The following is a 26,326-nucleotide window of genomic DNA, read 5'->3' as shown; positions in this document are numbered from 1 at the left end:
TGAACACAAAAGGGGCGAAATCACTAAACAGTTGATCCACTTCTGGGCAGTGTTTTACAGTGCAAAAACCTGCTTTTTATTCACTGATTACCTACAGTCCAGTTTAATCTGGTGCTAAATGTGCTTTGCAAGTGTTTTGCAAGAATTATTAAAGGCTGAAGTGTGTAAAATTCTGTGCCACTCGCACCAGAAAATGGAATTGTAAAACAAAAACATCGTTGTCCGACAGATTTCCCGAACACTCCACCCTTCGGCCATTGATTGAACAAACAGATAGTCCTGTCCCAAACTCACGCCATTGAAAGAGTCAATGTTGCTGTGTTAGGCTGGATGGGCCGCTCAAACAAACAGAAAAATTGTAATAGTGCCACAGCGACACAGTGTTTAAATTTTTTGAGGAAATCAACCTACCTACTTAGTTACCTCTGCATACTAAACTGGGTTAGGAGACAATATTTTAACATCAAAAAAGTTACAAAATTCAGCTTCAAATTATGTAATTTGCTGGAAAAATTTATATAGTGTATTAAATATAAATTTTGTGCATTAAGAAGTACATAAACCAGTAGTTCTCAAAGTGTGAGGTGGGGGGCGAGATGGTATTGTAAGGGGAGTGCGGAAGACTGACTCGTTCTCAAATCACATTCACACATTCAGCAAAAATAGTCAAAATACACGCAAGAACCAATGTGTGCAATTTCTACACCTCTACTTTTTCTCCTGCTTTGTGTAAACTTTTGGAAGGTTCTGCAGCGCAAACTGCACAAAGCATGTAATAGTGTAAGGTGTGCTCTCAGCTGCACTTATGTAAACAAAGATGTCTCGCTTGCCAGTTTCAAATGTTGGAAACGATGAATTAACACTGATATTTCGGTATCAAACACTATCAAAAGGCTTTCGAAGATATATAAGGCACAAGAGTTAAGGATGACTTGTATGGTACTTTTGGAAATTGGACAGCCTGTCACCATCCTCTCATCCTTCAGTCATGTCGCTGACATGTATTATCTGTTATTTTTCTCAGTGCTGGCTAGGATGGGCCAATCACATAAACAGTCGTTTATTCTTACTGAAAGTTTATTGTAGTTTAAAAATGGTTTTATATATACTATTGAGGCAGATTCAACTTCACAGGTATGAATCCTTGCAATTAGTATTATTATCTTTGGAAAAAAAACAACAAAAAAACGATCCAGTGTAAATGTCTTTATCGAGAGAACAACTGTCTGCTACTTAAATGCAGATGAATGGAGAATTTGGTTTTGCAGTGTGTTCATGGCCAGGGGTTGCTCCTGCAGCAGTATAACTTTTTATTTATTGATTTTTTTCCTTCTGTTTTTGTATGGCTGTTAATCTTGTGCATTTTGATCACTTTTGGCAAAAAAGCGGGACGTGACCAAATACATTTGAGAACCACTGACATAAACTATGACGGAAACACACTTACTAAATAAACTCCAATAGAATTTATATAGACACACAAAAGCTTATCATGTAAAGTGATTTTGCTCCAACAGTTCATGCGATTGAACAATTTGCTCATAACTGGATGGCAGAGATATCTTTGCATACAGTAGCTTCTCAAATATTGCTTTGGCTCCGGTATTTCAGAATAACCGAGTTTGCAAATACAAACTTGAACTGTATGGAAGAGCACGTTTATTGACAATTTTGGTTCATCTTACACGTAAAGAAAAATATCTTCTAGATCCACATGGCGAAGTCAGAAGGATGGACTAATGCACATTCATAAATGATTTACTACACCTGCCATAAAAATTATTGGCTGTCTAACATTAGCCTACGTCCCAGAAATATCCGATGTGCTATCACTCCTAGACATAAGACATTTGCCATGATTTTGTTCTCTTGAACACATGGTATGGAAATGCTGCTTTATTGGCGAATAGTTTTTGCAATATTGTGATTTTTCGTATATATTTAATTTGCAAATTGAATAGAAACTTATTTATCGTCATTCATTTCAGCACAAACACATGTCTCCTTTATAAACAAACAAGACTTGTTATAGATTATCATCGACTGGCACAGTTACCATAATAGGGAAAAATAATGTTTTTTTAAGAGAGATGTTTCGGTACATTTTCTATTGATCATGTTGTTATTTATGAAATGAAGATGCTCATTTCAAAAGACGGAGAATAATATTTTAACTGGGCATATATCCAGATTTGTTGTGTAGTGAAGTATCGCAGTAGTCTGCTGCATTCTCCATAACCCAGCACTCAGTGAAGTCATGCAAGATGTGAAATTGCGCAAATTGCATTCAGCACTAATTTTGTGACTGCTGTTAACTGATCAGCATAATTTTGTTGAATCGTGAATCTTGTTAAAACAATGCAATGAGCGCAAATAAACAACAATATCAGTGGGAGCAATTAATTCTTAGTGAATTTCCCCCCAAAACATTTGAGTGCACATGAAATATAGAGGTTATCTCACCTAATCGGCACATCCAATTTGGCACCACAACACAGATTTCATATTCCACTTATTTATTCAATATTTAAACTCCCCTCTGTGCTCATCATCTTTGACACAGTTGGTTCAATCAAAGGCTCTTTGATTCTCAGGCAGAGCCAGTCTCCGAACTTGAGGCACAAACTCCTCTGGCCCAGGAGGGCACAACACAATGGAATTATGGGTTAAGAAAAAAATCCAAAACCTACAAAAAATTCAAAAGCTACAATTTTCTTTTGTGATTTTGTTAATATTTGAATATTCTCTGAAATGTGCTCTCTTTAGTCATGAAATTTTTGTACAATAAAATATATGTATTTATTTTGCCCACTGTAACACCCCTTGGGTAAACAATCTGAGACATAGAATTGCATTATGAGAATTTTGCTTAAACTAGAAGCATTTGTGTTCACATATTCGTGCGAACGATAATTTTATTAGTTTATGTCAGTCTCACATGCATACGTGTGTTAACATTTGGAGTAGCTGACGTTTGCAATGTAATGTGATATTCTTCCTCGCTGGGCATGTGATTATTCGTTGTATACATGCAAATGTCAACATGACCACGCATGAATGTAATCACCCTGATCTGCAATTTACATCTCTTCATCCATTCATGCTCAACGTAGAGTTCAGTATTCATCAGTATTCAATACTAATTATGCTACATCTACACTGGAATCACCTCTATATGCCACTTACTAGATCATTATTGTCAATGAAGGAACTGCTTCTGGTTCATTCATTTTAAAGGGTGTGGGGGAAGGTGAACAGGCTGGTCACAATTTGGTGACTGGGATGGATTGTTGACACAGAGAGGCTGGTTGACTGTTCGAGACCCTGCAAAGGGCCTTTATTTTTCAGTAAGCATGAGTAATCTAGGATGCTTTCGGTGTGTATGTGTGTGTGTGTGTGTGTGTGTGTGGCCAACTTCAAAGACTCTCACAACAGAAAAGGAAGAATGGCTTCCATGCTGTGCAGCGAACTCAATTCAAGTGAGCTCACCATGAACAGGTGCCTACTTCCTATTTGCCAAGATTGTGTATTAAGTGTAGTTTAGGAAGCTGAACACAACTATTATTAGAGTGCTGTATGACATTTTAAAAAGTCTGCTTTGATTGCTTAGCTCAAATAAAGTGTATATGTTTGTGCAGTGCAGGTATGCAGTGCAAATACTGTATGTTTTGGCAATCAGTAATGCATATTGTTAAGCTATATGAGCAAAAAATAAATAAAAACTGAGATTCAACAGAAGAGATATACTTAATATCTACATATTTCTAACTGCAATCCATTAGGCCTCCTTTGAGTTTCTGAGTAACTTATCTGAATAGGAAAGTATGCTGTTAAACACATACAACTTCTGTGAACCGCATACTGAAAGGTTCAACCTGTAGTTTTTAAAACAATGTCACTTTAAGACCAGGAAACAGATACACAGACACATTTCTCAGAGCATATGGGCCACAGAATCCCAAAGCATGTTGATGATCTTGTCAAGAAGTCTTGTCAGATTCATACTTTGGGACTGAATGCTGGACAAAAACTACATTGCTAGTGGTGCACATATGGCCCTTCAAAAGACAAATGCTGAATGTATTAAACATCCCATGTGACCACAGATCAATTTGTCAAAATGTATTTTTGGGAAAAATGTATATATGTCTTTTATACTGTTACCAATGGGCAGCGGTGAAGTGGAGTCAATAAGCAGGGAATGGTGAACCTTGATTGGTTGACTGATAGACTGGTGTTATGTACATCACATTTGCATTTATTGAACTTAATTTAGCTTAATAATTATAAAATGCTTAATAATACAAATAGTGTCTGGAAATTATAGTAGTGAGTTTTTTTTCCCCCGCATTGCTGTTATGAACATTTTTGGGGAAATATGCTTAATTGACATGAAAATAATGACACAATGTAAAAATAAATAAATAAGAATAAAATAAAATAATGGTCCTTAAAGAGGTGTAAAATATACACTGTAAAAAGTGGTTACCTGCAGTTGCCACCTTAAGGAGCCATTGTGCTTTATGTCTACCTCATCTAACCCTTAATATGAGTTTTGTTGGTGCAACCAAATGTTTTTAGGTTGATTCAGTGATGTTAAAAAATACTTTTGACTTAAATAAAACAATGTTACCACATTAAGTTACCACATTAAGCAAGTTAAGTTAACATTTTTGTTTCCTTTTGATTTTGAGGTGAAATATGACCTGGAAGTTTCTTCATGAGATTCAACCATTAATAGTTTGAACACATTTGGCTTGAGACCAGAGCGGTTGTGAAAGAGACACAGTGTCATGTATGCGATAGTCAGCAGTGTTGCTAGACAGACCTCTAACAATATTCCTAGCAACCTTATTGCTGAGATGTCTACTGTTGCATTGTGTAATGCCATAAAGGCCTTATGGCAATTAGATGTGTCTGTTAAAGGGGGAGGTGTAAAAGATATATATGCTCACAGTCACACTTGTAAACAGTAGCAGCAAATTAATAGTGGTAATCAGCTGTGATCTGAGTGCCAGCTGTTAACTGAAGGTTCCTATCTGACTAAGCAATAAGGATCTGTACTTTCCAACTTGGTAGATCTTCCTGGACAGAACAGCACAGCTGTCAAAGCAATCCATCAGGCAGTCAGATTGAAAAACAAAATCTTTACAGTTAACACTAAGGAATGTAGGAGGAGACCCTTAGGCTACATTCACACTGCAGCTGAATATGGCCCAAATCTCCCTCCCCCCAACCCCCTCATTTGTGACAGTTCGATTTTTTATTGACTGTGTACACAGCAAAAATCACACTGACACTGGAATTTCCAATTTGGAACTTGACATTTCCATAATTGCATGCTTGATTTACCATTTGCAAGAAGAAGAGCAAGGACAAATTAGATATCTCTCAAAACCACTCGATTTTGTCAAGTGTGACCACAGGTGATTATTTCTACACTGCCAATGAAAAATAATCAGCCTCAATATGCAAGTATGCAAGGTCAAGAATGCAAATAAAAGAAGTAACCATGGCTGCATCACATTCCCAATATTCAGAGTACCATTAAGCAGTCTAATCTTTGCTTCTCATGAAGGGTGTTTTACACTTTAGACCTTTTCAGACCAGTAGAGCACAACAGTGCCTGTCACCTTTTTTTAGCCATCTTGGTCCTGGAAGTATTTTCCCCATAAATGATTTTTCCATAGGGAGCTTACCTATGAAACAAGGCAACCAGCTTTGAGGTGTATCACAACATTACACACTTTGATTTGAAGCAAAAATGATACAAAGACAGGTATAATAACGTACAATAACATAATTGAATTAAAAACAATGGAAACACATAGAACTATTAATTTAAAGTTTTTGATTATAAGTATAGAAACAATACATTTTAAGTTTAATGCAAAATTCGAATACATAGTTCATAGTGTATCTTGGGGTGAGCAGTCACTACAGAGCTCTTTTGGCTTGCTTTGTTTACAATTGGTGGAGCTTTCACAGGATCATTTTATTCACCACAAATTAAGCTATTAAACTTGTAAAAGTTGAAATAACTAGAATGAGGGCTTCAACAAAAGCATATTAACTGCAGAGAAAAGTAAAACAAGTTGCTTCTAGCAGTTAACACTATTACTCCAGAGAGTTTAATTTAATTTTCAAATTTTTTATGCTTCTTGTGATGATACCAGCACTACTAAACAACTGAAACAGTACAATTATTTGTGTCAGATGTCATCCTCATCCTGGAAGCGATTTTGGTACTTTGTTTTTTCAACAGAACGAGCAGTATGGCTGGTGGCATTGTCATGCTGGAGGGTCATGTCAGGATGAGCCTGCAGGAAGGGTACCACATGAGGGAGGAGAATGTCTTCCCTGTAACACACAGTGTTGCTATTGCCTGCAATGACAACAAGCTCAGTCCGATGATACTGTGACACACTGCCCCAGACCATGATGGACCCTCCACCTCCAAATCGATCCCGCTCCAGAGTACAAGCCTCTGTGTAACACTCATTCCTCCAACGATAAAACGATAAAAGTATGTCCGACCATCACCCCTGGTGAGACAAAACCGCAACTCGTCAGTGAAGAGCACTTTTTGCCAGTCCTGTCTGGTCCAGCAAAGGTGGGTTTGTGACCATAGGCAACGTTGTTGCTGGTGATGTCTTGTAAGGACCTGCCTTACAACAGGCCTACAAGCCCTAGGCCAGCCTCCGTCAGCCTATTGCAGACAGTCTGAACACTGATGGAGGGATAGTGCATTCCTGGTGTAACTCGGGCAGTTGTTGTTGCCATCCTGGAACGGTCCGAATGTGTGATATTCAGATGTACTGATCCTGTGCAGGTGTTGTTACACGTGGTCTGCCACTGCGAGGATGATCAGCTCTCTAAAATATCTGTTAGAGGTTGAAAAGGATAACAATATTTTTTGAAAGTTTTAGTCAGGTTTTAGAGAAAACCACAGAACAAATATGGCAGAGTATTCTGGAAAGTGCTAAATTTTAATTTCTCTGCATTTGGTAAAATTGATCATCCGTTTCAATCAGTACACTGAAGAGATGGGTGGGAATATCTGGGGTGGTTTCGACTGGTTTATTTCCTACTCGTCGAATAAGAGACTTGCAGTGTCTGTTGGAAATGAGGTGTCCTCCTCTTCAACTATTAATTGTAGTGTTCTGCAAGGATCACTGTTAGGGACAATATTGTTTTCTTTGTATATGTTACCTCTTGGATATGTAATTCAGCAACACAACATTAATTTGTATTGCTATGCAGATGATCTACAATTTTATTTATATTTGGATCCCAATAATCTGAATAGTTTGAAGGTTCTTCAGGCATTGTTTTCCATATGCCAATTCCCATATGGAAAAACAAATGTTTTTGTGCAGAAAAATGGAATTGGGCTTTTTGCCTTGCTGTGTGACCATTCTTAGGTGTATTACTGTATATAAGAGAACGTAGATATTTTTCTAATGAATGCCAATTTCTGTGAGCAGCAAATTATTGGCTTTTGCTAAATTAATTTAAATTTCAGCAAAAAATTTTATTCATTTGAATATATAATGCACAAAGCAGTACCAACTCTTTCAGTAGAAAGTACTGTGGAATTAGTCAAGTCATTGAAAATGGGCCTTTGTCTTGAATGATACCTGAACATAATAAAAGTATAATTTCCACCAGAATGACTTCACAGCCATGCAATAGGTCATTGCACAAGAGGGTAAAAGTGCTGTTTGATGACACCTGAACTTATCCAAATATCTGCACGTAGCCAACTTGCTTAGACCTATGTTCTTGAGTTCATAGGGCATTGTTGCAGAAATACAGAGAAACCTGTAATATTCTCTGGCAGTATGCCTGAGACTACAAGCCTTTTGTATTACTGTATGGCAAGTGAACTTCTCTGCACTCAGTGTATTGGGAGGCAACTGCCAACTGGCTAGAGAAAGAGAGAGTGTTGCGATTGGCTTAACAAACATTAATGGTAAATCAGTGACCTTTTTGGAAGCAAGCATAACAAACACATACTATTAAATATATGTATTGATTTAGCATACACCATTGCAGTAATCATGTAGCAATTGCAGCTTGTCTGCTGTTATTCGAAATTATGGTTCATACACTGCCATCTTTTCGTATTTCCAAGTGCACAAATCTGCTTCAGTTATTGGATTTCGAGTCCATGTGACACTCATCAAAGTCTTTATGATTGACGTATCATTTCATACAATCTGTCAGAATTCTTAAGATGGTACTTCATTCACTGCATGTGAATGCTACTGTAGATAGTGCAGAGCTGGACACAGGATTGTTTAGTACTTGGGGGATTTATAGCCTTCTTTTCTGCTTAATTTAGCTCAACAAGTCTTTGTGATGTCATAATCAATCAAAAATTCCTCATTTTACAACAGATCTCTTCTTTTCACTCTCTAGCTATTCTAGCTTAAGTCCCCATAGGCACTGGTTTGGTACGCGCATGTGCGTGCATGTGTGTGTGTGTGTGTGTGTGTGTTTTATTATTATTAAATTTTTTTGATCAATTATGAAAATAATTTAGTATGAGATGTTGTTATAAAGCACTGACCACTACATTGCTCTGTAGAGCAATGTAGCAACCTGTGAGTCATGAAGATATTATTTAAGATTAGGCTGGGTTTAAGTGCCATGACAAATTGCACAATGATGATAGATAATGGATTGTACCTTGTGAAAATTTAACCAGAAACCTTCTGGGTGACAGCCCTGAGATTTAACCACTATGCCACCCCAACCCACTGAGAGTATGTTTAATTCTCTGAAGCATCTTGGTAGGTCAGGAAAGGACACCATTGTCTAATTCCAGCTCAGATTAATCCAGTTCCAGTCTGAATTGGAGAATTGAAGCTCTGGGTACCCTCAACTTGTTTTTTTGTACCTGATTCACAAACCAAGCACAACAAACGATGAAACACAAATTCAAACACTGTGGAATAGTTCATTATTCATGGGTAGCTGCAATTGGATAACATGTTGTTTTATTCATCAAGGTCTCTTTGGTTCTACTGCCCTGTAGCAAGATGTCTCTTTACGCGAAGCATTTCAGAGAAGATCTGAGATTAAATCTCTTCTTGCATATCAACTATTAGTTCTTTGGTATAAGTGAAGCCGAAACACTCATGTTAGTCTTTGCAGCCATCACAGTTCAACTAATGCATAAGTCAATACTGTATCTCTAAATTACTAATGCATGACCTATAGAATAAAGAACTAACTAATTAATATTCATAGTATTAAAAAATTAAAACTGGTCAAGCATTACATTATTTTTAGAGACCAAGAATGGAAAAAACTTAAAGCTGATGTGTGTAATTTTTTGATAAAATTCAATGTTTTTAATTAATCCTCGTATCCCAGGATAATATACAGAATCAAATAAAAGTAAGCCATTCCTTGGTTGATTTCCCTGAAAAGTCTAAACACTGTCTCTCTGTGGTTATTTCAGACATTGATCTGTTTGTTTGAGTGGCCCGTCCAGCCGAACACAGCGACATTGGCTGAAACAATGGCGTGAGTTTGAGGCAGGACTATCCTTCTGTTATTAGTTTACAAAGGCAGATGGAGGGTATATTTAAAAAAATAAATAAATAATATATATATATGTACCCAATCCTACTTGATTGGATTTATATATATATATATATTATTTATTTTTATTATTTATTTTACAATTGCATTTGGTGACGCTAGTGTCACAGAAATTACACACTTTAGCTTTAATACTCCAGTGTCTTCAGTTTGACATGAGTAAAACAGGTCAAGTAGGATTGGGTACATTATAGGCATTCATAAGTGTACATGAATGGTCTTAACTTGAGGCTACGTGATGACATGATGAGGGTATAGAGCTTTTTTTCTTTATGCACACCATCAATAATAGATTGTAACAACATTCATGCTCAGATCATAGGAGTGTATGAAGCAATGAGGCTTCACACAATCTCATTGTCAGATAAACTTTAAAGCATTTATCATCACTGCATGTTTAGTTTGATGACTTGAAAGAATGATGCTTGCACTTTTGAATGATGCATTGTTACATATTACAAACATAGACTTGATTTTAAAATTTTCTGAATAACATGCGACTGGTGCTTGCCAGTATAAAATTCGCTGCCACAATGATTGAAGTTTGTGATTGTTGATGTTCTGAGTGGTTTTTAGCATGTTTCTAGGCTGTTATGAGTGGAAGCTAAGTGATTGCTTATTGGCCAAGAAGAGTCAAAAGAGCCCAATCCCAAGTCTCTATACTTTGGTCCTTAGATATGGCGTGGTGTCTTCCTTTAATGTATTTGTAAGGGTTTCTTCAAATCCCTAACCCTAAGGATGACAGTAATAAAAGAATACAAGCTAATTCTGTTATTTTTGAGGGGGAAAAATGAATGAATGAATGAACAAATTAATGAACTTGAATACATTTCTTTGTACAGAATGAACACATCTCATGCAAAAGCAGCTCAGTTAGATGCTCTGTAGAACTTGTCCATTTTTCTTGCATGTTTTTGCATCCTGTCATAGTGATCAGTGCAGTTTTTGTGATGTTAGGGTCTGGGACTCCCTAGTCTAGTTATTTAATCACGTGTAAAAATGTATATAATACTGTCATTACCTGAAGCAAATTTTTTTTAAAGTTGCTTGATGCCCAAGCACAGACCCCTGGCAAAGTGCAAAGAGCAAAGTACAAACTGTCTGTTAGTTACAAAGTTAGTTTTAAGTCATGTTGACAAACAAAAACTTTTCATCCAGAATTCAGGGGGAATAAAATGGATTTTGGAAAATTAATACAGTCTATGAGGGAAAAAGCCATGACCAAGCCGAGCATCTGTTGGAGAGAAAGACAGGTAATTCGTTTAGCAGTCTGTGAATCCATACAGAGTAAATCCCAGTATCTAGCTTGATATATTGAAAACATTAACATGTTAAATGTTAATAGTTCTTTTATGAACAACTAGCATGCTATTGTACATTATGAGCTTTAATTTTATCTCATTACTTATGTAAATATCTGCTACATACAGTCTTTGTTTGTCTGGAAGAAGTGAAGTACATGCCGAAACAATCACTGTTAATATTAGCCATGATTTGTGTGTCAGTAGATGAAAATTATTAATAATACTTACATTGTCTGTAATTTAACAGAATCTACATCCAAATTCTGAGGAGAATCACATTTTCCATGTGTAAAAAAGGATTGTCACTGTCATGCTGTCTTGTTTTATATCACTGGTGATTGAGGGAATGAACTATAGCCTATAATAGGATGCAAACAGGGGCCCTATGGCTAGCTCATGAATATTATTTAGATCACGTGATCTACAGCTCTACACAGGTTAACCAACATCATAATAAACAAACTAATATTTATGAGCCATGCCCCTAAACATTCGCTCATGACCCAGAGAGTCTCAAACTACCAAACATACAGTATTTGATCACAGAAGACTTGCCAATGGCACATATGTCGAAGCTTGTCCCATAAAGTACAAATAGTAAATGCACCAGCCCTTGAATGGCCATTAGTATGAATGTAACACAGACAGAAAGCATTTTGTTTAGACTGCGAAATACGTACAAAAATAGCCCACACCAGTGAGGATAGATAAATTGACCATGCAATCATGTTAAATCTACTAAAACTGTCAAGCAGAGATCTATATAAAATTAAATGACACTCACCACTATCATCAAACCACTTAAAGTGCCCTCTTCATGGTCTTCTTGAAAGCAAGCCCTCAAATATGTCTTTGAAACTCAAAAGGTGCCAGGGATCATCATGCTCTGTTATTTTTATAATGTGAACAAAAATCCTTGCGTGATTTCTTTTCCCGATGTTAAAATAATGTCTCTTATTGCAAAGACAATTATAGCCTACAGTAAGTAAGTCATTTGTAGGTTGATTTCCCACAAAGAATGTAAACACTGGCTCTGTAGCGCTTTCAAAACTTTGTTCTCTGTCTCAAACAATTGCATGACTTTGGAGCGGGAGTACCTGTAATATGCTGTTTAGCTGTGAATTTACTAGTTTTTGCAAACAATAGCAGACTAAGAGTGGCAAGAGTGTTCAGAAAAACTGTTCAGATTTTGTATTTTTTTTTTACAGATTTTGGTGGTGCCGAAATTACACAATTCATATTTAAATGTATATTTGATCTTGTATACCCGGGGCCAGCTAGTGGTGGGGTTCGGGGCTGCAGCCCATGTTGACCATTGGGTTAACGTGGCCCTGGATGCAGACAGTGGAATAATAACTGAAGAAAACCTCAGAATTAAATTGCACATAATACAGCCATTTGCGCATTGTGCGTGTGATTTCGCCAAACCTACTTGTGCCTAGACTTAGAGCATGCTTGCACTAAAATAGCAAAATTTCATGGCCATGCCCACTGACTTTGCGCTAATGACTTATGGCTGCGCTTAACACTAACACTCTTAAAATATGGTAATTAAACTGGTGAACCGAATCAGAATTGTTGTCAATATATAAATTATATTCTCTTTTCCATTTCTTAAACTTGATTAATGAGTCGGAAAGAGTGAGTGAGTGAGATAAAGATAGATGTAGCGAATAAATGCAGTCTAGTTAAGTTGTCATAATACACTACCATGATGACACCCTCTCCTAGCAAAAATCAAATTTGAAATTTATTTGCAGATTCTTGCAAAAATGGCAAAAGATCTAGATTTTATTTACTGCATCTGTTGTGTTATAGATTTCTCTATTCAGGTACATCACTGAGATACTTGCAAATCACTTTAGATAAAAGTGTGTTTCTCCGTCTCAAGGGTCCTGCAATAATCACGCTTTAATATAGGACATGTTCCAATATAGCAACAGTAGGAAAATATATTATGGCCTTTACAAAACCAGTTGTTAGTGAGATTCGCTTCATTTGTTACTGAGCAGTAACTAGAATAAACATGATGTTTCAGCCAGATAGAAAAAATGGGTCTTTAGAAAGCATGCAGAGGAAACATATGAAACAATAAATACAAGGAAGATGCCACTAATCACCAACAAACACATTCCAATTTATTTTTTTACTTCTATTGAACCACCTGGAATCACCCCTCATATTCAGACAGATATAAGGGAGGAGAACGATATCAGCCTGGGCTCTGAATGATAGATTTCCACCTTCACTTGTATGGGCAATGTACTGATTGGTGTGAGTTCTCAGACACATGTGGGGATAATGGCTGTGACACAAAAAAACAGGAACCACAAAAAGTGAAACACCAATGTCACTCTTATTAATAAAGGGTCCAGAACTCAAGAAAAGCTTTCTATACATATGTCATAGAAGAAATGTTTCTTTTGTGGTCAGATATGGTAACATGTGACCACAAAGCTAACAGAAATGGAAACAAATGTGGTCTTTGAATTCTCTCTCTCTCTCTCTCTCTCTCTCTCTCTCTCTCTCTCTCTCTCTCTCTCTCTTTCTCTTTCTCCATCTATATATATATATATATATATATATATATATATATATATATATATATACAAATATATAAAGATTAGAACAGAAGAACAGGGATCCCTGCAACAGATGTCATTGGCCCAACAAAGTCCCCCATTGAACATCATGTCAGTCTGAGTTTACATAAAGAGACAGAAGCAATTGAGGCAGTCTAAACAGATAGAAAAACTGTGGCAAATTCTCAAAGAAGCTTGGAACATCCTATCTGCCAACCACCAAGAAAAACTGTGTCCAGGTGTCCCTAGGAGAATTGGTACTGTTTTAAAGGCAAAGGTGGTCACACCAAATATTGATATAGCTTTTTTCATGTTTACTGGTCTTTGTATGACATTAAGTGATACATTAAAACTATTTATGGTATTATTTTTGAAGTCATCACCACTATGCAACATTTTTCACAAGTGCCTAAAACCTCAAGGACATTATTATAAAAATAATAATAATCTACAGCCAATTTTACAACAGTGAAAAATTATGACAAACCTCAGGTCCAGCAATGAACCATTGAAGAGCCTTTATTATAAGAGTGCTGCTGTTGTTAGAGAATAGATTGTTCGATGTTAATTAAACAATATTATACTACTGGTATATCAGTCTCTCACGCTTTAAATCATCACACCCTGTCCTGTCTTTCTCAAAAGCGCCACTGACTTATTTGTGCTATTGTTTAGTGGATGTGATTTGTAGCCTCTGTCCCCCATTCCATTATAGTTCACAAATGAACCTGCAGTTCATTACCCCATTTTAAATAACACAATCATAGATAAATCTACTACCGTTCCCAATCCTGTAAAATATTAAACGCATAAGACCTCAGCGAGAGATATGGGAGGGTAGCACCCACCAGTCAATGGATCAATATTTGCACCTTGGTTCGAAGCAATAAATATTTGATTGCCGATAATATGATTTTGACTCCGTAGCCATAAGGAATGATTTAATGAGCGCTTATGAATTAAGGGAGAAAGAGTTCCACTCTATTTCTCATGCATAATGTCTCTTTTCTCTCCATCTCATCTTTATACTCTCTCTCTTTTGATGATGCCATGCATCAGAACACGTGCAGTCTGAAGTCAAGGCATGTTTCTGCAGGGTTTGTAAAGGAAATGTGTGGAATAATACAGGGCTTTAGAGTCAGTGCTTGTTCTACTCATTTCATCATTCACACTTTAAGATCACAGTTTCATTTTGACTGTTTGTCATTTTCTGCTGTTTGAGAATTAGTGTTGTGAACTGAATCTCGTTAAGAACATTGCAGCTTTCAAGTCTAATAATGTCAACAAAGAGGTTTATCTTGCATCCATACATGATACATACTGTATATGCGAAAACAAGGCCAAAGTAAGGCCAAACAGGAAATAGCTACACTGTAAAAAAAAAATTTAATAAATAGCTACACTGTAAAAAAAGTTTTTTTTTTTTTTTAAACTGGCAGCTGTGGTTGCCAGAATAATTATGTAAAAAATGTAAAACTACTGTTTTACAGTATATTTTACAGTGCAGTACCACCTTAATACACTAATCTTCTGAAACTGCAAAAATCTACTTTTCACTTTATAATACATTGTTAATCACTGTTGTAATTACAGAAGGGCACAAGTTCACCAATAGTGATCATTATAACAGCAATGACCAATGAACATGTAGAAACAGTTCTCAGTGTCACTCACACAAATACCAAACACCATCAGGGTAACACATGTGAAATAAAAATTATGCAATAAACATTCACTGAAATACATTAAATATAACACAGAACACCCCAAAGTACATTACTGATATTAAAAATAAGAAGAAACATAACTATTCCTATAAAATATGATGAAATGTAATGGGCCATGTTGGGAATTCTGGGAACACCCGATTACTATTTTTTTATCATACTATTAACAATAATTGCTATAAAAAGTAAATGTACTCTCTTGTTAAACATCATATAAATTTGAACCGTTAATTATAAAGAAAATCATACTTTTTACATCTATATATATATATATATATATATATATATATATATATATATATTTAAATATTTCATGGAAACTACTCGTTAACCAATTTATGTTTATTTTACAGTAGCATTTTTTAATTTTTTACAGTGTATGTAAAATCTCATCAGAAATATAACCATATATTCACATATCTCATTTTTTTTTTTTTTCAGATTCATCCAGCGTTTACCATTTACTTACCTCATTACTCACACAATTATTCCAGTATCCCTCCTTCACCCCAACTCCACCTTTATTTCTAAATATTAGAAATATCAGAAAACAGTACCAAATATCAACTAAAACTTCAACCACACCTATATATTTTTCGCTTGAAACACATTGATTTTGCTATCATTACACTGGTGTTTTCCTCCACTGAAAATTGCAGCAGTCAAAACAGATTCACAGTAAGGTAAAGTTAGTGTCTAAAGTTTTGTTGAAACTGACGTAGCCAAGGGTGGGCTGGGGTGGACCAGGGCCCACCCAAATTAGACCCAGGCCAACCCAGAATATTACAGACATTTTATGCCTGTATGTAGTCTTTATTTTTAAAATTGTTTTAAAAAATGCATCAATTCAGATTTCTGAAAGTGTGAAAGAACTGTCTGAATGTGCTGCCTTTTGTTATAAAGGAAATTGTGTTCAAAAAATAAAAAAATAAACCCATCCATTTTAATTGAGGCCCACCCAAAAGTAATTTCCTGGCTATGCCCTTGGTTGAAACCTTAAAGCATTGTTTATGCACCAGTGAGTCCGGGGTAAGTTTGATAACAGAGCTGGGGGAAAGATCTTTAGGAATTCACTGCAATGAAGATATTTCTGCTTACCTTATGTTTTTCTTTTCACAGTATCCCTAAATGGTAAAATTATGTCCATCTGAAAAACAGTGAACTGTGTAGTCAATATTTCTTTCTCTATATATTGTAGAAAATGTTGATTGATGAAAGAACTTTGTTGGATTTCTTATGCAAGGCTTTTATTTATTTCTCTCTGTTGTTATTCTTTACACAGACAGTAACTTTGTGCTGGGGAATGCGCAGGTTCAGTCTCTCTACCCCATTGTGTATTGTTCTGACGGATTCTGCGAACTCACTGGCTATGCTCGGGCAGAACTCATGCAGAAGAGCTGCGCGTGTCATTTCCTGTATGGACCGGAGACCAGTGATAGGCTGTTGGCACAGATCCAGGGCGCACTGGACGAAAGGCGGGAGTTCAAGACAGAACTGGTTTTCTACAAAAAAGGAGGTAGGAGACACTGAAATTGACAGAAAAGAAATGAAAGCATATAGCGTGAGAGACTTCTTTATTAATCAAATGGAACAATACTATCCTGAATATTATGCAAGATTAGGATTAGTGTGTTCCACAAATGCTATGTCAAAGAAACGTGTATGGTACAAAGTTTCTGGTGGATATTTGATGCATTTTGGGCTAATAATCTTTTGGGAATCAAACAAATGAATGTTCCTGATATGTCACAACGGCTCACCAACACAAATCAGGAAATGAGTGAAACATCGACAGTGTCTTATATTTCAGACTGGTTGAGGTTTAATGAAACTTTAAACTCTTCACGCCAAATGAAGGGTGTAAATGGTTATACTTTAATTAGTCTCATATGGACGTCATTTTTACATAAATATGACATTAAAAAGGTGTTTCTGTGACATTTATCTATCACAGTGTGATTCAGCTCAAGAGTGACTTCCTAGTGCTTGGATTTTAAATCTTAATTGTGGCATACCTGCATTCAGAGAGGAAGAAAGGTTATCATATTTAGAAGTTAAAGCATTTAAATCTAGAGTTGTGGGACTCGAGTTCGGACTCTGACTCGAGGTCCGAGTCACAAGTCCAAATTTAATAGACATCGACTTGTCACGGACTCGGATGCATTTTTACTTGGACTTGACTCATACTCGAGCCTTTCGAGTCCATGGCATTTGTGATGCAATGAAAAACAAGCAAACAAACAAACAAACAAATAAAATAACATAGGGTGACAATGCATCCTCTTTTCCGCAGACTTGTCTTCATTTTCAGACCTAAAAAAATCGTCTGGCCGGGATTTAAAAATTGCTTCTAAATCTCCGTGATTTGGCTGTCTTCATATTGATGTGCTCTCACAGTCAGTGCTATCCTACATTCTGTGTAGTTGATACTGCGCATCAGTTTTCACAAGTATATGTCCTTACCTGTGATTATTCTGTTTGAGAGCAGCAGCGCACACTCTTTCAAAGTTAACTCTCTCACTTACCCTCCTGTGTTGTATGTGTGTGCGGGAAAGAGGTCGACATTCGCCAGACGTGCTCTTCCGCTCTCATAAAGAAATAACAATAACATAAGTTCATTTTAAAAAGTATGTTTCCCAACTGTGCAAATTATTAAATAGAACACGTTTTGTCAGACTCAATGTCATTTCTAACTGAAAATGTTGACTATATCGAGACAAAATCTAATTTACTATGTACCAGGAACATTTAAACTAATATGACGGATGGAATAGACCATGATGGGAATTGTACAACTCAGTCCGTCACATATTTGTAGCACAACCTCTGTGCATTACCTGTAAAGTTGGCACTTGCGTTTTAGTGGCATAAAGTCAGAAAATTCAATGAAGAACACAAGTGAGGGGAGAAGTTTTATACATACTAAATATAATGTGAAAAGAAATGTCAACCCAAGGTGAGTTTCATCTGGACTTTAGGGAAGTAGGCTACACCTGGACACAGCAGGAGGACTGAACAGTGTGAAGTGTAGTACTGTAGTATAAGGGTTGGGAGGGTTACTCTTAAAATGTAAACCACTACAGATTACAGAATACATGCGGTAAAATGTCATTTTTTCACTTGTTTTGACTATAAAAAATCTGCCAGTACAGTAAGACAAAATACACATGTTAAAAATACATTCTCTAAAAACCTAAATATCTTATGCAGTGTTGTTTCTAAAACAAGATAAATCTAATTGATCTTGTTTTAAGGATTTTTAGATATTTTTTACAGGAAAACAATACAAAAATATTATCAAGAATACGATTTTTGCCCTATTATCAAAGGTCTTACTAGAAAAAAGAAATTATGATCCAACGTGAATTTTATTGATAAAAAAATTATGATTGTTCCTCGTAAAATGTACATGTAAAATGGCTAGACAATTTACACAAGATTTATGTCTATTTCTTCTGCCCCAAACTTACTTCAAACTCACTTCTCTGTCTGCTCGTATGAATGTAACACATCATAAGAAAGTGTTTCACCGCTGTTCAAATGCACTTTGGATCTCATTATTTATATGTATAAATGTTTTCCATCTGAAAGGACTAAATATTAAATTAAACAAATGACAAATAAAAAGTAATCTCTTTTGCTATCAAAATACTGTTTGAATGTAACTGTATTCTATTGACCAATTATTGAAATTGTAACTGTAGTGGAATACAGCTACTTATATTTTGTGTTTTAAAAACGTAATCCCATTACATGTATTCCGTTACTCCCCAAAACTGTGTAGTATACATTTTTTTTGGACATTATTAAATGATTTAATTAAATGTATTAAACATATTAAATGTATTTGATTAATTACATTATATGTATTTCGCCCATAATTTTAGATAAAACTAAACTAAATTGACAAATTGAAAATTAAGTAGAAATAGAAACTAAAGTTCAAAATAATCATAACTCTGGTTTTAATGACTAACACAGCTTTCACTTTCTTTAGTCTATGTTTGAGTGGAGGGGAAAAGCAACAAATAATTGAAATGTCAACAGAACACAATAAGAATTGTGTTGAAGGACAATTTGTTTTATCTTCATACACCTAAAGCATATACAGATTAATTTGGACTTGGACTGGACTCGGACTCGGCATGTTATGAACTCGGTCTTGAGTCAGACTCGGACACTTTTGGACTCGGACTGGAATCGGACTCAGTTGTTTAAAGACTCGGACTTGACTCAGACTCGACTAAGGTGGGGTGAGAAAGCATGAACCAATTGTACTGAAAAGAGAATATGAAGTTATTTTTAATTTGCTCAACCCACGATTACCTTGAAATAATAATTATTTTTTGTTTCCAATTGAGAGCTCTTGGCTTTTTTATGAAAAACAAATAGCAAACACAAATGCAACCTGAGCTTGTAATAAAGAAATGTAAAATGAGAGCACATTTACAATAGCTCACTTTGAGGGAATTTGTGTGCCCTCCCCTCACAGTACATAGTCAAACAAATACCATTTCATTCTAGAAAACCAATTTATATGACCAAATGCCTGTCTTGTTCTTTAACGCATGTCTGAAGCAGCTGAGCATAGATTCAGATAACATAATTCAACAGCTCTCATTCAATTCTCTCCCACAGTGATATCTCTGAAAATAACATGAAATGGCTTTAAACCAGCCTGGGATAAACAACGGATCATAGATGACAGTTGTTTTCTTGTCTGATGGCTTGATTTATTTGATACACCGAAAGAGCACAGCATGCCATATATAGTAGTTAATGCCATCCGCATATTTACCCATCTACAGTCAAGAGAACGTGGTTCTAAGTAGCAGGAGACCATGTGAACTGTTGCAAACATATGGTGTTGACCTCTCTTTCAAACCCTATCAAACAGGTGGGGAGAATTTGCCAGACTTTCGGGGCAAAATGTTGTCCAAAACACAGCAGTGTGGACAATCGATTTCTCACCTTATTCAGTTAAATTTAGCATTTGTGCAATACGCATATGAGCAAATATGCACCCTGATGCCTGAATTCAGAAAGCACTCAGTTTGAGAAACGTTGTTTCTGACTCATTCATTTGGTAGTTTTGTAAGAGATACTCAAATGCTCGTTGTTGGTTGATTTGTATTTTAGGCATGGGAAAAAATGAGGGATTTATAGAGAATAGGCAATCTACGTGTTCTTTCCCAACGTAATGGTTGATGGTTGATTGTCTGAACAATCTGCTACAGTCCCATGTAGTACTCCAAATGTTTCCCCCATCACATTGGCTGTATATCAGTCACAACCATCTTGCAACTTTGTCACGGAGGAAAAGAACTTCAAAACCTTTTGGTACTTCCAGATCACATCTCACGCAACACTTGTGGTTTCCAGATTCAGGGTGAGGTTGCACAGAATTCAAAGGGAATAGAAGATCATAGTTGCAAGACTGTAGTAAATTGCCTTTGTTGCACGGCTGCCATTTTGCATCGAGCAACTGTCAATCCTCTGTGTTTATAAGATGAAGAGCTCAACTGGCTGCCAAACGCAAACTCCTGGTATGACACTTATCATTTGAACATAACCAAATAGAATATCCTACAAGATATTCTAAATAAAGAATATCACATGAAGACAGTGGTGAAATGCAGACTCATATTGCAATGCTGAAATAACCAGATAACTAAATTGGCTTATGAATTACATGATTTAAAGGGATAGTTCACCCAAAAATGAAAATAATGTAATCATTTACTTTCCAGACACATTTTTCCTCCATGGAACACAAAAGGAGATGTTAGGCAGAATGTTAGCCTCAGTCACATTTATTTCCATTGTAATTAAAAAACTAAATATGCTGAACATTCTACCTAACATCCTATTCCTTGTTGCACAGAGGAAAGAAAGTCAGGCAGGATTCAAGCAAGATAAGTGTAAAAGAATTTATATTTTTGGTGAGCTATCCTTTTAACTCTTTCCCCGCCAAACACAGAATTTTCCGGGTAGCCGTGTTTTAGGTGGTATACGGTAAGGAAGACCCGCACGCATGTTTTGAAAGAGTACGCAACTCTTTGATCAAAGAAACAGACTGCGATCGTCTCAAACGTGAAGTGGAACACCATACTAATACTAAAGCACATGTTTGATAAAAATGCCTTTTTCTCAGCTTTTTGTCCGAAATGTTGTTTTTGACAAAACCTACCTCTGTTCAAGTGGCAATAAAAAAAGAACAAATGAAGATAAAATAAAATAATTTTTTTTGCCTAAAAGCAGAGGCTCAGATCTTTATTTTGATATATATAGCATCTTCATATATTCATGGAAGAAAATATTCTGCGGGCCATTAAAGTTTAGCGAAAATCGTCAAAAACCCTGGCGGTGGCTGGCAACTTTTTTTAAAAACGCTGGCGGGGAAAGAGTTAATCAACTGTTTTCTAATATTCTGATTTTTGAATATGGTTCTCATTTTATATATTGGGCTAATCAATTTTTCCAATGTTTTGGTTTATGTGCACTCAAAAAAAGAAGAAAAAAATGTTATTTACTAAATTGTAGATTTTAAGGTTCAACTGCCAATTCTGGGGTGGTTTCCTCAATGGGTCCTTTTTTTTGTACCTTTAGTTATTTAATACACATTTATAACATGTTTATAATGACTACTTATAACTCAGTTTGAGTACATAATTTTACCCTAAGGACCTATTGTGTACCTTTAAATGTGCATTTATATGTTTTGTTAATTTGGCCACAAAAATGTACTTGCATAGTTCTTTATTTCTAACAGTAAACAAAGCTCTTCAATGGCAGCCATTCACATGGGTGCCAATCATTACAGTAGCCTGATTATATGTGCAAATTCACAGGAAGCCTTAATTGTATGTTTATTGCTATAATGAACTACTGCATTAAAAGCAAAACATCTGATGCATTTTAATATCGCTCAAGAAACTTTTGGCAATGTTTCAAATTATCAGCAATGGGCAGTTTGCATGCAAAACAGTTCTTTAAAATCACCAACAAATAATGCACAAGCCTGCTTTGATGTACAATATTAGATCATTTACTGTATTAAATAAGCTGATCCAAGGCTGACCCTTAAACCAATAAACATCACAAAATTGTGCAGTCAGTTTAGTAACTGGCTAATCATTAATTGTTGATTTTAGCTGTTCACATGGTACACAAAACTTTTTTTGATCCCATTTTTCTCCCAATTTGGAATGCCCAATTCCCACTACTTAGTAGGTCCTCATGGTGGTCACCTCAATCCAGGTGGCGGAGTCTCAGTTGCCTCCGATTCTGAGACCAATCTATGCATCTTCTCACGTGGCTCACTGCTACTCTCCGCAATCCACGCACAACTTACCACATGCCCCATTGAGAGTGAGAACCACTAATCGTGACCAGTCACTGCTTTTTAGTTCTTATGAAGTGGTTTGTTTTAAATATATCTCTCGTTTTATTACATGACCTGTGGTCTCAGACTGCTGGTTCAATGAAATACATACTTTTTTTTATTGAAGGTAGATTTCTTTTACTTCCCTTGACTCAAGCAATGTTTAATTAATGAAAGGGCTTGGTGATTCAGTCTCTCTCTCACACACACACGCACGCGCGCGCGCACACACACACACACACACACACACACACACACACACACACACACACACACACACACACACACACACACACACACACACAAGTGTGTATCATTAGGGACGCCAACCTCTAACCAAGCATATTTTACCTCTTTCTTTCTGTTTCTCTTCATCTCAGTTTAATGAGGCATGATGTTGAGCAGCTGCAGAACCTGCAGAAGACACACATTTGTGCATACAAAAACAAACACAGACATTAAGACACACAACAGTGAATTCTATGCTCAGCAGTCAAGACATGTCCTTTTCAACTGTCAACACCTTTAATTGCACACTACATTGCAATAAATGTCATAAACGTTTTTGTGAGCACCGGCAGACCCATGTACAAATGGATGGATGGATGTAATTGACAAACTTCAATGGAAAATTGGATATATAGAGAATTCCTTTTCTGGGAAAACTGAATGCTTAGAAATACAAATCAAACCAGACAGAGTAGAAAAGTGCAATAGATTCTCACTTTATGAAGAGATGGTTTTGCATTTGTGTCACCAAAGAGATATAGCTTTCTCATATTTTTCATGGGAGGCAGTGTCTCCTCAAAAAAATTGAGATGAGAAAATAATTACATTTACATTTATGCATTTGGCAGACGATTTTATCCAAAGCGACTTACAGAGCCCTTATTACAGGGACAATCCCCCCGGAACAACCTGGCGATAAGTGCCTTGCTCAAGGACACAATGGGGGTGGCTGTGGGGCTCGAACCACCAGTTATGTGCTTAGACTACTACACCACCACCACTCCTAAATAATAAAAAAAAAAAAAAAAAAAAACAATACACTAAAAAATATATTTTTTAATCTAAATAAACTGTCCACAGTGACACCGCTGTATAAAGTTTCGGAGTGAAGCAGTATCTATTTCCCGCCTTCTTCACGTTTTGTAATGTGTGAATATAGTATTAACATCCAAAAATATTTTTGGACTAAAAAACCCAAACACATAGACAGAACTTTGCCTGTTTATTTCAGAAGTCCTTTGCACACTATTGTTGTATGTGTATGTATCCACATTTTCCTGTACTGCGAGATGTCTTGATTTGTTTAATTTCTATTTATTTTGTGCTATTTTCTGAGTCTGGAACTGAAAAAATTATTTTTCATGTTTCCCGTTTTAGTCAAGGTACACATAGTAACTCATGGGACTTCAAGTCAGGGCCGCAAACAGAGACAACCTCCACTTACACCCAGATCTGATTTAGACTGAGAGAGAAAAGTAGACAGAAATGTTCTTTCTCATCAAGCCATTTATGAATCTATACTACATTTTAAATGTAAATGTCTGGTCTAAATATGTGGTTCAATAAATAGGTATCCAAAAATGTGTGTTCGTATTGAAGGTTAACCTCCAATGCCCGACATTGTGTTGTGATAGGAACTCAGTTCTGGTGTCTTCTGGATATCGTGCCCATTAACAATGAGAAAGGAGAGGTGGTGCTCTTTCTAGTATCACACAAGGACATCACAGACAACAAGAAAGTGCAAGATGAAGAACAGAGCCCAGAAAGAGGTGAGTGTTGATACCCACATGACCTGATTTACCCAAATAGGATACAGCTGTGTTCCTATATTGACATCCTTTGTTTGAATCAAACAACCATAGCAATCACTATCCATACCCCTAAAATCAGAGGGAAATGAGAGGTTGATAAGATTGCTCATTGCCTGAAATCTGATTGGTTGATATAAATGTTGTTGCAGGTCCAACAAAGATGTTGAGTTCGGTGAATTACATTAAGTGTCCTTTCATGGATGTGAATTCAGACACTAACAAGGACATGCAGAACTCTTTAACTGGTACAACGGGCCATGCGTTCATTTCCCAGGGAACACACAACAGGTGCTGGAGGCAGTGGTTCTCAACCAGGGGGTCGGGGCCCATTAGGTGGCCTCAACACACTTTAAGGGGGGCCTCAAGATCTCTTAAAATTATTTAAAATAAGGTAGATTTTTTAAATTTGTATATAGTTATTATACTTCAACTTACTGAAAATGCATTAATTTAATTAATTAATTAAAAGTTATAAATCCCTTGAACAGCTTGATTTTTATGAAGAACATACCGTTGTAGACATTTCTGGAATCAAAAAATGTATCATGATCAATTGCTTTTAATCTATTTATGCTTGTAGTTTCTTACATTTAAAAAATGTGCGTACCTTCCAACCCATCTGCCAGCAGGTCATCCCCACCTTCCTGAATCTGGGAGGGGACAGGGGGAGGGAAACAACAATAATTAAAAACACAGGGGATACACCCTGTAACTGTGCAGTACCCTATAAAAACCAAAGTAAAATTTAAATGAGAGGGAAAGGCTAATGCATACGGCGTATGAGAGAACCGGCAAGTAAGTGTTTTTTCTTCTTCTCTCTCTCTCTCTCTCTCTCTCTCTCTCTCTCTCCTCTCTCTCTCTTCCGCTGCCGTTACGTGTTGGCCTTTCCCTCTCGGAGGCTTGATTAGCCTGATTAGGGGCCAGATGTGCAGTATCATGACCTGGCCCCGCCATTTGCCCTGTCACAGGTGCCTTTGAATATTTATCCGACAATGGGGTGTCTTGGAGACATAAAGGTTGAGAACTACTACTCTAAGGAACCTAGAAACCAATACAGAAACCTATAACGTAACATCAAGCTTTTTGATCTCCAAAGTACCTTGTACTGTAGTTACATCAATAAACCTCTTCAGCGAAGAAAAAAAGTGTACACATACATGCACATTACCCAAAACGAATTCTGACGTATCATAAACTGGATAGATCTGTCTTTCAGTGTCCACCATTAAATTGAATTGGTGGAAAAGGAAGAGACCTTTGATGATTCCCACATACGGTAACATAAGATCATCAAAATCTATGACTGATTCACATTTGCATGATAAAAACGGACACCAGCAGTTTTTTTTTGTTTGTTTGTTTGTTTGTTTTTTTACAGACAGTAAATTACTGCATGTTGATTCAGTTTCTCAAAAAACCTTAAATAATGCAGGTAAGCTTTCATATATCTTTCAATACATTTACAAAACACAGGTGCAACATTTTGTTTAGAACAAATAAAACAATGAAGTAAAAAAAAAGCAAAACAAGAGATGCATAATGTACAGTATTAGAGGCATACTACAAATTACTAAATGATGTACAGTACCGGTATAGAGACAAAGTGCTCTATAGCAAAGAGAATGGTTTCAAAAGAGCAAATTATCCATATATACAGTGACTCTTGCAGCTTTGCACTGCATGCTCTTCAAATCTTATTACAAAATAATTATGCTTATCTTCTCTGTAATCCACTAATATTCACATGCATGCACGCACACACACACACACACACACACACACACACACACACACACACACACACACACACACACACACACAGACCTATCCATGTCATATAGTAACCTCTTTATAACCTCTATTTCTCATTCGTTTTCTTTCTTGGCTACTGAGT

The 26,326-nt window shown here is 36.3% G+C and overlaps 1 protein-coding gene across 2 annotated transcripts in view; it reads left to right on the top strand.

Moving 5' to 3' along the window:
- kcnh3 (potassium voltage-gated channel, subfamily H (eag-related), member 3) overlaps positions 1–26,326 on the top strand; it is a 150,142-nt gene that overhangs the window by 71,953 nt on the left and 51,863 nt on the right. Inside the window, exons 1-3 of one of the 2 annotated variants that reach the window (XM_052148850.1) lie at positions 10,732–10,868; positions 16,511–16,744; positions 24,256–24,390. In XM_052148850.1, coding sequence (XP_052004810.1) covers positions 16,615–16,744; positions 24,256–24,390 — 265 coding nt within the window. In that variant the 5' untranslated portion in view covers positions 10,732–10,868; positions 16,511–16,614. Of the gene's footprint in view, positions 1–10,731; positions 10,869–16,510; positions 16,745–24,255; positions 24,391–26,326 lie in introns of those variants that run through there. The other variant, XM_052148849.1, reaches the window with a different exon arrangement.

Source organism: Xyrauchen texanus, chromosome 18, assembly GCF_025860055.1.
Source record: "Xyrauchen texanus isolate HMW12.3.18 chromosome 18, RBS_HiC_50CHRs, whole genome shotgun sequence".
NCBI classification, from domain to species: domain Eukaryota; kingdom Metazoa; phylum Chordata; class Actinopteri; order Cypriniformes; family Catostomidae; genus Xyrauchen; species Xyrauchen texanus.
The sequence above is the reverse complement of the archived record's forward strand: the minus strand, read 5'-3'. Positions and strand labels throughout refer to the sequence as shown.